The sequence below is a fragment of the Lactuca serriola genome, chromosome 4 (genome assembly GCF_051521515.1).
Source record: "Lactuca serriola cultivar US96UC23 chromosome 4, Lser_US96UC23_V15, whole genome shotgun sequence".
NCBI lineage: Eukaryota > Viridiplantae > Streptophyta > Magnoliopsida > Asterales > Asteraceae > Lactuca > Lactuca serriola.
In genome coordinates, this window is record NC_136411.1 from 124129214 (window position 1) to 124142983 (window position 13770).

Sequence of the window (13770 nt, forward strand, 5' to 3'; positions counted from 1 at the left end):
CAGGTCTGGACCGCCCTCCAGGGCCTTCAGCCTGTCTGGACCGTTCTCCGAGCCTTCGGCCTGACTGGTACGCCCACCGGCCTTCAGTCTATTCGGACCACTCAACCAGCATCCAACATCCCGAATTATCCCTGCAGGAAAACTCTCCTATGCATATCGTTCTAGCCCTCTAGGGGTTCCGAACTTTATCTCCACTCTACGTACTCAAACCCGGCCTGATCCCAAGCCTTCCACAATCAATAATCCCTAGGTCTGCATCCCGCCCTGCCTGCCTGACACTCGCTCAAACCAGCCTTCGCTCGGCTGACAGAACCGCTGTTGAATCCCAACAGTTAAACAACCTCTCATGCTTATCGATCTTCCGGAGAATTTCCAATTCTCCCCCACTTAGAGCACCGACTATCAACCACCGGTCGCCATCACCGACCTTCCTTATCAACATTACACAGCATAAACCCTTCAACACGAACTAAATCCCAACATAACGAACAACTTTCACAAAATTACATAACAATACTGATCATCTCGGGCTCGAAAGAAACCCGACCTTCAGCTAACCATTCCTCAGACTGCAGATGCCACCCGACATTCAGACCAAAAGCCAGATTCCCGCTAATAATCCTCATGGATGATAACCAACGAAATTCCCAACACCAAACCCATAATCATACCATAACCCTCAAGGAACAACGAATACAATAACAAAAATTCACACAACGAGACTAGCAGATATACGATATTCCAAAATAATCACAAGATAACAAGACATCAAGAAAGAAACATACCCGCAACTGCATCCGGCACTGCCCTGACCTCCTCTGCTGCAAGCTGAAAAGCACGACCCTGAGCCCTTGGGGGCTCCGCTCCACCCTGACCTCCACCCGTAATCCTCAAAGTGGTCGGTGCTGGAGCCTGCACCGGTCCTGCAACAAGCTGTGGACAGTTGACCCTCAAGTGTCCAACCTGATGGCAATGATAACAAATCCTCAGATCCCGAACCGGGGTTGTCTGCCGACAATCCCTCATATAGTGCCCCTCCTTTCCGCACTTGCGGCATGCACCACCGGACCTACAAACTCCGGTGTGACCCTTCCCACACTTCCCACAAGTGTGGCTGCCCTGATCTCCCAATCTAGAATCAACGGTCTTGGACCGTTTCGGCGCCGGCTGTGACTGCACCGGAGCCCGCCTCTGCTCTCGCAACTGCAACTCAATCTCCAACTCACGCCGCCTGGCGGCCTCCTGTAACTCCAACAAGGTCCCGCACCTCTGCGTAGACATAAACTGCCTGATATCCCTCTTGAGCATACTCAGATATCTTGACATCTGAGCCTGCTCTGAAGCGAACTCATGGCAAAACATCGCTCTCTCAGTGAACATCCTGGTGATCTCCGTCACCGACTCCGAATCCTGCTTCAGCTCCAGGAACTCCTGAGCCAATCTCTCCCTCTTAACCCGCGGAACATAACGAGTGCTGAACATCTCCCGGAACTGATCCCATGAAACCGCATCCCTCTGCGCATCCGAATATGACCCCGTGGTCAATCTCCACCAATCCTTCGCCCCGAGCCTCAACAAGTTCAGAGCACACCTCACCCTCTGATCAGCAGGGCATGAACACGTGAAGAAACACCTCTCCACGTCCGACAACCATCTCATAGCAACAATCGGGTCCTGAACCCCATCGAAGGTAGGGGGCTTCGTATTATCGAAGTCCCGATACTGAAAACATCGACCGGCTCCTCCCCCTGCCGCTGCTACAGCCGCGGAAGCCGTCTCTGTGAGAGCTGCATAGCGCTCATCAAAATACTCAACCATGGCGGTCTTGATCGACCCAAACAGTTCCGGCAACTCAGCCCGGAACAATGCAGCAACCTCATCATGCATAATCTCACGAATCCTAGCATCCAACTCGCATGTGCTCATCTGACCAATAACTTCAGGCGGTATTGACCCACCCTGACCGCCCTCTCCTGCTCCCGATCCTGATCCGGATCCACTCCCAGCATGCCTCGAAACCTCCATACTGAAAACATCACAAGATATCAGATACTTCCCACTAACCTGGGAACCAACCCCCAACCCATCCCTAGAGGTTATGGTTTCTTTGATACGCGTATGAGTCCTGTGCTTTCATTAGTACGGGCCCATACTACCTTCCACACCTACCCATATTTGTATCAATTATACCACAACACCCTAGTGAAGAACATACATAACAAGCACTCAACCCTCACTCCTAAAGGAACACTGGAAGTCTCCCACAAGGAAACCCTAGGCTAACAGGCATCATAAATCAGGCAACATTATCATGAAATCCTGAATATCCCTAGCCTAGTACTCGCATGATGTTCTATCAAAGCTCAAAAACAAATATCATGTATGGTATTTTGGGGTTACTTACTGGCTTCGGCTGATCGTACCTCCGCGTCCTCCTTTACTCATTTTGAAAATCATTTTAAATTCTCTTTTGAAAACTCTCCTCGATTTGAGACTGGATTTACACGAATTTTCCTCCAATTCACTCAAACCAAGGCTCTGATACCAACTTGTAACGACATAAAAAAATTTGAACCGATTTAAACTTTTCAAAACAACCGAGTTTCATAGAATTATTACAAAAAGGTTTTCAATACAATTATTATCAAAGTCTTCCCAGAAACACATCAAAAACATAATCATGAAGATCAGTACGATCAGGCCTTTGCCTTGCCACGATCTCCTGAAGAACCTGAAAAAAAACATTAAACCACAATTGTAAGCCCAAAAGCTTAGTGAGTTACCCCCAAAATACCAACCACATATACCATACACGCACAACATGCCATATCATAACAATCATAGAACAGCCATGCACTTCGGGTCTACTGTGTGACTGGTCCGCCCGCACTGGGCCTTCAGTCCACCTGGTCCACCCTCCCAGCCTAACCACATACATCGAGTCTACAGTGTGATTGGTCCGCCCGCACCGGGCCTTCAATCCACCTGGTCCACTCTCTGAGTCTACAGTATGACTGGCCCGCCCACACTGGGCCTTAAGTTGACCTGGTCCACTCTCCGAGCCTCGGCACGTCTGGTCCGCCCTATTGGGCCTACAGCCTATTCGGACCGCTCGCTGGGCCTTCGGGGTAACCGGTCCGCCCTGGGTATGTTGGCCTACAACACAAAGCAGGTCCCGCCTCAACCCAACCCTAGTCCAACAACCATGTGCACATAAACATTCAAACATATAACAATTCGCATCCAATCAAACCGATCTAGCAGATCACAAAGCATAACATCATCCTAACCAGGATACCGACCTAACCGGTCACTAGCATAGCATCATCCTATATACCAGGATTCCGACCTTAACCAGGTCTCTAACATATACCATCCTAACTACGAGGATGCAACATAGCAAAGCAATAACATAACAACGATACCCGGATCACGATCCGATAAAGGGTCGGCCTTGGTGCCATAGACCTTGTTGATATAGTGAGGATAACTCACCTCGCAACTGCTGACTGAAAAGATAAGCCCAAGCTGCTCCGACTACTGACACGATCTCCACCACTAGCCAACACCAACACTGAACTCAAATCAATATCCAACAATTACCAAAATACCCCTGGAAGTCAACTGGTCAACCCTTGGTCAAAGTCAAAGTCAAAGTCAACCCCTGCCTGACTCTACTCGCCGAGTCAACCCGATGACTCGCCGAGTCCCCATGCATAGAACTTTCCCAATCCACGACTCAACTCGCCGAGTCACCCCGAGATTCGCCGAGTTCCACAACCCTGAGTCCTTTCACACTCGACACACCGAGTCATCCCTTGACTCACCGATTCGCAGCTCAACCAGAAGAAAGGTTAGGACCTCACGACCAGACTCGCCGAGTCCAAGACTATTTGCAACCAACTCGCTGAGTTGTTCTTCCAACTCGCCGAGTTCCTGCCCATCTTCATCCAACTCGCCGAGTTGTTCTTCCAACTCGTCGAGTTCCAGTCTATCTTCAAGCAACTCGCCGAGTACACCCTTGTGACTCGTCGAGTACCCCTAGATCTGAAACCATACAGAGGCTTTCCAAGCCATGCAGAAGCTCTAAGCCATAGATCTACCCTTCTACAAGCCATCCATCACGTAAAGTGGCAAACTTTACGTGAATCCAAAGAGATCTAGGCATTTTACACTCTAGGGCTAGGGTTTGGGACAAAAGAACTTCACCAACGACTCTTGAGCATAGACTTTATAGCTTTCTGGATCATTAACAACCTAGATCTGAGGTAGCAACCTCAGATCTTACACCAAACTTGAGATGAACCTCATTTATGCCCCAAAATCCCCACAAAAAATAGATCTAGATGCACAAAAGCTCAAACAGAAGATTATTACCTCAAATGAAAGCTCCAACTGATGAATAAGCTAAATCTCTGCAAAGCCCCTTGCTCCAACCTTCTTGTTCTTCAATCCCCCTCCAAGATTTCCTCCTCCAAGGCTCTAAATGCTCTCTAACTCTCTCACAATCGAAAGCTAGGGTTTCTGGACTTCAAGGGAAAGTAAAGAGGCTGGGGAGAGGGTATTATGTTCGTTATATAGGGCTCAACCCCCGGAATTAGGGTTTTCTCCACTCAACACCAACTCACCGAGTCCACCCATGCTACTCGTCGAGTTGGTCACTTAACACGCGACCAGAGTCGCGACGCTACTCGCCGAGTTGCCCTTTCCTTCTTACACTTTTAGCCCTTCAACTCTACTTCTTATATTCCGGGATGTTACATAATGAATGTAAGTTCTGTTTATGCTTATGTTTATATATTGACGATGACATCCCAAAGTTTCAAAATGAATAATATACATTTCTTCAAAAAATGGTTTGATAACGTATTTATCATGTTTTACTGGGAACAAATTCCGCAACACTTTTTCTTTAAAATGTACTCTGATTTTTAAACAAGCATAAACAAAATCGGTCTTTTCTGGCCAAGAAAATGGAGATGTCACAGATAACCCTTAGCTGATTATTATGTTGTGTTGTATGCGATATTTTGGTAAACTCGTTAAGCTTTGTGCTTAAAGTTGTGGATTTAATATTTTGCAGGTACTTATCGGATTGCGAAGGCGGGACTGTACATATACATCAACAGATTTATGATTTGAGATTCCAGATTGTCTTCTTATTAACTATAATTGTTGAATAATGGTTTATGAATAAATGGGTTGCCCTGGATGTAATTTTGTTAAAATAGATGTTTTTATTATTTTAAAAATGAAAAATTTAGCCATGGTTATTAGGATATTACAGCAAGAGACTGTCATCATAGTCTATTTGCAGAATATGAAAAGTGGCCCATCGACTCTATTTACTTTGAAAGTATGATGCTGTAATTGGAAAAAAAAACCATGTTTGATTACAAGCTAAGTTTTACTGAATTTCTTATAATAGCATGTGCATTTGATCAGGAATTTAGAAAATCCATGTTTATTGCACGAACATTATGTTGGGACTTTACAATACCAAAATAAGAGATAGGTCTTGGGAGTTGGGATGGCATAAAATGAAAATATTAGCCTCTCAATTGACACTTCTAGATAGGAAAATTTTAGCAAGTTAAAGGATGAACTATTTGGCACAAAAAGTTAATAAATAAGAAAACCATAACATTGTAATATCAATCCACATCATCATACAAAAATAAAATGTATTTACAATGTTTGATTTGACAATTATTTGACGCATGTATCTCTTTTTATTTCTTAATTGATTTCATTAATGTGAAAGAAGTAAAAACCATTACAAATGATGATCGACCTAATTTGGTTCAAATAAAACCTTTGCGTTATTTGGTGTAAAATATCAATTCATTAATGGGAAAGAAGTAAAAACCATTACAAATGATGATCGACCTAATTTGGTTCAAATAAAATCTTTGCGTTATTAGGTGTAAAATATCAATTCATCATTTGATTTAGATTTTTTTAACAAAAAAATGATTTTAGTCAATCTTTATGTAATTTCTTCCGTTAGTTAATTTTAATGTAACATCCTTACGTTTTCCAAAAATAAAAAATGACCAATATGGTAAGTACAGAACATTTTATTTACAAAAGGTAGTTGCTCATAGTTTTGCAATGTCATGAAAGATTTTGTGGATTGTAATCGTGAGTAGAAACAATCAAGACATTGAAACTTTTTATCAATTTTATTTATTTTGTCATTAAATTATTATTTTTAATAGATTTAGCAGGTGAATTATTATTTTTTATTGACCTACTTATTTATTATTTGGATTAGTTGGTAAGGTGTTAAAGGATCGTTGATAAACTGTTAAAACTTGAATTGAGAATGACCGAGCATATTGATATACTTGTGCCAAATCAACTAACTACATTGATATTATACAACATAATCATTTCAAAGTTGTTTTACGTTGCTTCCGTGCAAATATTGGATTAGTTATTACGATTTTGAATTATGAATAATGTTTTTCTTTCTTATCCGTGCTTTCTAGAGGTTTAAACCTAGTTATGTAATATTACCGATATGTTTGCGATTTTTTTTATATCTCACATAACTGTTTAATAATATAAAACAATATTGTAATTGATTAATTTTGAATAAGGGATTACTTTATTTATGAATTAAACCTGATATAATTCAAGAAAAAAGGGAAGTAAAGTGGGCACGCAAATAGGTTGGATTGTTCGCCTAAACTCTCAACAACTGATACGTTGGATCTCAACGTGGAAAAAACGCATTTCCTGACTTAAATAATCAAATGGAGGTGCGGGGAATCGAACCCCGTGCCTCTCGCATGCGAAGCGAGCGCTCTACCATATGAGCTACACCCCCATTTGCTTTCCTTGTCATATTATATCAATATGAAGACTTAAGTACATAATAACAACTGAAATTTTATACAGTTCGGTATAATAATATTAATTTTGTTCTCTAAGAATTCTAATAATATCTTCAAATATTTGTCTGTTATGAAAACTCTTTCATCGAAAATTTCATATGTGTCTTTACTCTTTTAGCGATTGTTACAATACTGTGATGATATTCATTTAGATATGCAAATCTTTTTGGTTTTATCATTGATACATTTAAATGTGTTAGGTTGGATTACAAGAAATTTAGCTAAATACTATTTTATTGTTCGTTTTGTGAAAAGAAGGAAAATCAAAATCTATCTTTTTTGGTTAGGTGTCACATGGTTTGGTGAAATATGTCTTTTTAGTCGTGTTCCTTTGTTGCGGATCCGACGGATATCGTTTTTTATTGGAGTTGGTGAATATTTATAACTTCACAAATACTGAAAAGGTTTAACATACTTGTGGGTGATTTCGTGGTACCACAACTAGGGGTGTTCAAAAATATCCGATCCGAAAATCCGATCCCAAATTATCCGAAATTTCGGATATCCGGTTTTTCGGATTCGGATACGGATAGTGAATTTATAAAGTTTTCGGATATCCGATATCCGAAAAAAATAATTTTTCTTTATTTTTTAATATTTTAAAATGAGAAATTAGAAACATTGACATGCTTAATGGACTAATGTTCCCCACCATTTTCAACTTTTTCGTGACCATTCTTTCCAAACTTTTAATACAAACCTTTCCATTTACAGTCGTTATATATCTGTTTGTTATAATTCTGGTTCGTTGACTTATAATAAAAAACTATTAAGTAAATGCTACATATATTTATTTGTTGCTATCGATATCCATCTATGTCGCAAGATTTAACATAGTTGCTATTATTAATTTTAAGAGTTGCGGTGATTTTACGGATCGGATGTTCAAATGTGGATATTTATTTTAAATTAATGAAATTCGGATATCCGGTTTAATATCCGAAATTTCGGATACAGATTCGGATATCAAAAATCAACTATCCGAAAATTCGGATATCCGAAGATTTGTATATCAAAAATCAACTATCCGAATTTTCGGATATTCGAACTTCGGATATCCGAATTTTCGGATATCCGGTTTTGAACACCCCTAACCACAACGACCTCATGTTTAAGTAAAGCCGTCAATAGAGGAAATCAATTATGGATGCACAACTAGACAAATGTTTGTGCCTAATTTCACAATATTTATTAAATACAACAATATCTATCAAATTTAACGTGAAAAAAGTTTGGATGAAAAAAAAATGACAAATAAATAAAGAATCAATGTCTTGATACATTAATTAATTTTTTTTTTGACTTAACATATTGAGTTATTTTCACTGTAGCACCATAAACTATCGAGTTCATCCTTATTTGGTCACGAAACTTACTTTGGTCCCTAAAATAACATTTTACCTATTAAATAAGATATGGACTATATTTGTTGCACGTTTAGTGGTTACAATGCTTAAGTGGATATGATTACTCTGGCTTACTCTTGTCCACGTAAGATCCACATCGTCTAGGCTAATTAAATGTGAGTATCTTATGCCCATCAGACAAATCCTTAGTAAATAAGCTTAGAGATTTTCGTTCACTTTTACATCATGAAAATCGAAGAACCATAAACTAAACAAACAAAATGTCATCTTCCTCGACTCGCACTTGTGGACAAAAACAAGCTATAGGTCTATGTTAACCAAACTCTTGAAATACATCATCGTTTTATCCTCACTGTGCGAAAGGTAGAATGTCATGGAGCCACGACAATCCCGTGAGAAGGTTTTTATATTGTCCATACTCATTGGTAAGATGGGGAAAAGTACTTTCAATGCATTGATTTCTTGTTGTCTAGTCCATATGGGAAATCCTAATTCATCCTTTGTTGTATAGTCTCACAAAAAGCATTGTGAGTATTTTGATAGGATTGTTGAATCATTCTTGAATAAACACTACAATAATACATTAAGGAAGTTGGTGACAGAGCTTACAACCAAGGAAAGTCAGGGTCTAATGTGAACCTCCCGAAGAGACAAAATGAGGGTGTATAAGTGAGGACTAAAGAACAAATGAAACATGAAATGAAGGTTCTCATGCTAAAATTAGAAGTGATAACGGCCGGTCCATAGAGTTTTCATGCCCCGGGCGAACAAACTTAATAATGCCCCTATGTTTGACCCCCGATCCCATATAAAACATGAATTTATAAAAGAAAAATGTTAACACACATTTTATTTGAAAATATTACCCTCTGTAAAAACCAAAAAGTACAATAATCACCTACAACCCAAAAAGTACAATCATTACCTACAACGATGTTCATACGTTCTTTCAATGCTTTGGGTCTAGGCTCGAAAATAAAAATACCATGGTATAATAAGCAACAGATGGAGACATGATTATTAGCGACATCCTTATTTAGGGTGTGTTTGGCAAAAGTAGCTGTTAGCTGGAAGCGGGTAGCGGTTAGCTGGTAACGTGTAGCAGGTAGCTGGTAGCGGGAAGCTGTAGCTTTTATTTTTTATATGTATGTTTGGCAAAAGTAGCTGGAAACTTTTGAAATATATAAAATTACATAAAAGGACAATTGATTAAAAATAAATAAATATATAAATATATTTTTAAGGGTAATTATGGAAATTGATTTCAAAAGCTCAGAAGCGTTTTGTTAAACGCTACATAAAGTAGCTTTTAGAATCGGAGCGTTTTGTTAAAACTAAAAGCTAAACGCTCCTACTGCCAAACGAAACTTTTTGTTTAAACTAGAGCGTTTTTATTAAAAGCTAGAAGCTAGAAACTCTTAAACGCTTCCAAAAGCTTCATGCCAAACACGACCTTAGTAAGCTATGCATGATTCTAAGACCGCCATCAAAATTTACAAGAACATTATCTTGTGTATGCTCATTGATCAGTAAAAGTGGATTTTTTTTTTCTGCAGCTGTGATCAATACAAATAAATTGCTTAACCCACTGATAGGATTGATGTGTATCTCAACTAATCTACGCCTCATCTGTTGAAATAAAAGAGATATAAGAATCAGTTTAATTGTGATATATTTCATCAGTTAAAGAAACAATTACATTTAAAGTCATTCAAGTAGATGAGTTAATATATAGCATCTTATGTAAACTAATTTTATGACATCTTATAGCACCATTATATAACATAATTGTAGCACCTAGTTCCTGGTACGTACTCCTTGTGATTAATATTTTAATTTTATGCATTTTTGCCTTGGACTCGGCGAGTTGAAGGACCAGCTCGTCGAGTAGGAGCAGGATAAGGTGCGGGGTTTGAACTTTGTACTCGGCGAGTCGGTCCCCGGACTCGGCGAGTAGACCATGTTTGGACATAAACCCTAATCCGGGCGTTTGCACCCTATTTAAACGCTCTAACTTGGCCTCCTTAGTCCCTAACACTTCCAGAGAACTGTAGAAAGAAACCCTAGCCCCCCATATTGTCCTTGAGGGTGATTTTGGCTTTGTGGAGAAGGTTTGGAGCTTAGAGGAAGGAAGAGAAGGTTGAAGTGTGCAAGGAGGGGAGGTAGATCCGGAATCTACACTGTGAGAAGCTTCCATTCAGGTAGAAAAGTTCTTACCTTAATCATTAGTCCATTAGATCCCCTTTTGTCCCAAATTAGTGGTTTGAAGCCCTAAAACCTCAAATTTCATGTATTTGTGCTTTAAGTTCTGAAAGGACTTTAGATTGGGATCTTATGGACATCCTAGAAGTATAAAGTCTCTGTGGTTGGGGTTATGGAGGTCCTTAATGGGTGTATGACCCCTTAAAGGGCTTGGATTTTCCTTCTTGAGCTCATAGGGCCATGCATGCACGTAAAGTTTGCAACTTTACGTGATAAGCATGCCCTAGGAGCATAGATCTATGGGTTAGAGGCGTTGCATGTCCCAGTACTTCCGCTACCTATTTGTACACTGACAAAATTTATATTCTATGACAATATACAAAAAGTAAATAAATTCTAAAATAATGGGCCAAATTTATAAACATATTTCATACCTTATCTCATGAAGCACTGAATAAACACGTCTGATTAAGAGTGAAGTTGGAGGTGCAAATAGCTTTTGTGTTTGGCAACATAGTTGAGCCGCAACACCTTATTTAAAGAGATTATTTAGTATGAAAAGTAAGTGCATTAGAGAAAAATAAAAATTATAAATTATAAAACTTACCAAGATCACCTAAAGTGTTGTCTATCTCGCGAATCTTCAATTTGTTTGTTCCACATGCCTCTTTAATTGCTGCTGTCACAATGCTTCCACCATTGTAATTACAAGAAAATAAATAGTGAATCACATATTGTAGAAATGGTTTGAATACAATCGAGTGATACAGTGTTTGAAAATTCTAAACAATCAAAGATTCAAAGAATGTAAATATGATCAACTGAAAATTTACCATTCCAAGACACAAGAACCGTGATTCTGTGAATACGGAATGAAGAAAACATTTCAAAATCTGCCCTAATTTTTGAATACACAGCTTTAGATCTAGAATTTACACACAGAAAATCTCAAAGTTTTGTTCATAATCGCCTAGTAGAGAGTGAGAATCCATTTGACAAAGATACAACATAAGATCTTTTCTATGTTTACAGGAATTGCCCAAAGAGATATGCTATCATTCAGGTATATCTATAGTGTACATAAAAGGTTGTAACTAACTGTGTTCTCCTGGTCAGGAGCAATCTTATTTGTGCACAAGTAGACAGTTGGCAGCACATCCTCTGGTGACAAAATTAGCAAGCTGTTTAAAAAAATGTTGATAAGTACAAATAGAGCATAGAAAACTCCAGATTGATGCATTGTTGCCATAATTTAAAACAAATAAATTCATAATTTTTTTTTTAGAAGAAACATATTCCAGGTCCAGTTTAAGCAACCTTCTCAAGACTTGAAGTTGTCCATGATGAAAAAGTCGGAAATTTTATAAAAAAATTAATATGTAATGAGAAATGAAAGTGGGATGCTATGATAGTAAAAAATGAAAGTATATGTTATTCCTTCACGGTTCTCCAATCAAAAGAAATGTGCCCTTTGTTACCATAGAAATGTTATTTTCTTATAGCTAGCTAGTAAAATCGAGTTTAAGCATTAGATTGATTTAGATGTAAAAATGGGAGAAAAAAAGTTGTTTGTTAATATCTGGCTTTGTTTCAAAAATTAAGATTGCAGAAGAGTCACAGTTCAAAGTAGAAATGAGGTTGTGTATTGAACTGGTAGGTCTAGAGAATGAGAAAAAAAAAGTAAAATTGTTGAATACTTCTCTACATATCATATTCACATATAGTGAACAGAAAATTGTTCAAAATCAACAAAAAATACAGTGGCCATTAAAATCGTTGATAATAGGCAAACAAAAGCATTGGAACTGAGTAAAATTCACAATACTTGTTCTAATAAGTCAACGATCAACACATAAATTCTACCTGATGAACTGAGGATCCGTATTCTTGCCTTCTATAACAAGCAGTGTTTTTCCCTGAAATGAATGCTTCTAAATTACTGAACAACAATGGCAGACTGTGGATGGTCTCCAACTCCAAATATTATGCTGTGTGCCACATCATTCATTACTCTTTCCCAAAACACTAAACTTTACATTAAAGGACTATCATGTTGACGGAATACCCTGAGGATTAAATAAGATCTATATCAACTCACAAACAGGGTATAAATCTAATTGCCATTATATAAAATTTTAATAATCTTCATTCACATCCAAAGTGAAAACATTAACTGTTTTAAAAAATATATAGGGAAAATTATTGGGTGTAATGAAAAAATGTCAATATGGACAGAATCAACAAAAATAAACAAAATTCAACTATAAATTGGAGTGAAGAACTTACTTTTGGGGGGAAAAGGATTTTGGTAAAAAAAAACCTAATGTTTCATTCAAATCACCTTATGGCAATTGGGGTCGATGGTCATCCGTTGCAGCAACAACAATCTATCACGATAAAAGCGTGCAAGACCGATGGTATGCAATCGTCAACCGTAGAAAAAAAATTAGATTTTGATTTGCAAGGAAGTAGCAACCGAGATGACAAACTTTGAGCCACCAACGAAGTTGAAGCAGGTGTGGAAGAGATCGTATATGGCATCGATTGATGTTTTTGTGGGTGTGTCACTAGTCGTTCGGTCGTCACCTATGTTGAGAAGAGCGAGATTTGCTTGAGGCGGCAGCGGGAGAGGTGGTGGAAGCCCCTGGTAGATTGGTGTTTGTCTCTCTCCCAACTGATCTGTCATCCACTTCAAATTTGCCATCGCTTCCTCCTCTTGTTCCTTCATCCGAGCTCACCAAAAAGATCAAAGAAAAGGAGTCAATGGAAATTAGGGATTTTGAAATCCAGATCACAGCTAAGGGACCGAGATTTGAGGATGATTGAGATTTAGAAGATAAATTCTTGATTTTCCGATGAATATGAATATTGAAGAGGAAAGAATTTGATTGGTAACTGTGGGCTAGAGGATAATTTTGGAATTTCACTTTTGATAAAATGAGCTGGAATATAAGCTAGCAGAGTGCTTGGAGTGTCATAAAAGTACTTATTTATTTATTAGGATAGAGGATTGCTTCAAGCTTTTTACGCTAAAAAGAAGGAAAACAACTCGATAAGGTAGTGCATCAAACATGATTTCAAAATGGGAAGATCTTGAAGTTGTTATCTGTTTATAATGATTATTGGTATTTAAAATGGTCAATGATTCCATAAATTAATGAAACTTGGATAACAAACTATAAACATACTTTAGGTAAAGTCGTCCATCTATGGTGACACATACACATCTATTTAAGCTAGTGCATATCTTCACAAGATCTCATCGGAACAAGGTATGCTTATATTCAGTTCTCGGTTCT

General features: G+C 38.5%; 1 protein-coding gene and 1 non-coding gene across 7 annotated transcripts; both read right to left on the reverse strand.

Moving 5' to 3' along the window:
* Nucleotides 1-6762: 6762 nt before the first annotated feature.
* On the reverse strand, nt 6763-6835 carry TRNAA-CGC (transfer RNA alanine (anticodon CGC)). Its single transcript has one exon. It is a non-coding gene; the product is annotated as a tRNA-Ala (tRNA).
* Nucleotides 6836-9116: 2281 nt separating this feature from the next.
* Nucleotides 9117-13530, reverse strand: LOC145102476 (DNA ligase 6-like). Of its 6 annotated transcripts, none has more exons than XR_013706161.1 (5): nt 12813-13530; nt 12335-12537; nt 11079-11652; nt 10906-11002; nt 9117-9898 (listed from the first exon to the last, which is right to left on the reverse strand). XR_013706161.1 is itself a non-coding variant. In XM_079039873.1 (5 exons), the coding sequence occupies exons 2-5, from the start codon at nt 11627-11629 to the stop codon at nt 9895-9897; spliced, it is 243 nt and encodes an 80-aa protein (XP_078895999.1). In that variant the 5' UTR covers nt 11630-11652; nt 12335-13530; the 3' UTR covers nt 9117-9894. The 6 variants fall into 6 exon arrangements, 1 of the variants encoding a protein (XP_078895999.1); XR_013706162.1 differs by having other exon boundaries at nt 12758-13530; XR_013706164.1 differs by having other exon boundaries at nt 11079-11147; nt 11571-11652; nt 12335-13530.
* Between the last annotated feature and the right edge of the window lie 240 nt (nt 13531-13770).

Bases quoted from the DNA above. Each gene is read 5' to 3' on its own strand.
- LOC145102476 (XM_079039873.1), bottom strand. From the start codon at position 11,629: ATGTGCTGCCAACTGTCTACTTGTGCACAAATAAGATTGCTCCTGACC. The intron at 11,162-11,570 runs GTTAGTTACAAC...CAATGGTGGAAG, and splicing joins CTCCTGACCAGGAGAACACA to CATTGTGACAGCAGCAATTA. The intron at 11,003-11,078 runs GTAAGTTTTATA...TCTTTAAATAAG, and splicing joins CAACACTTTAGGTGATCTTG to GTGTTGCGGCTCAACTATGT.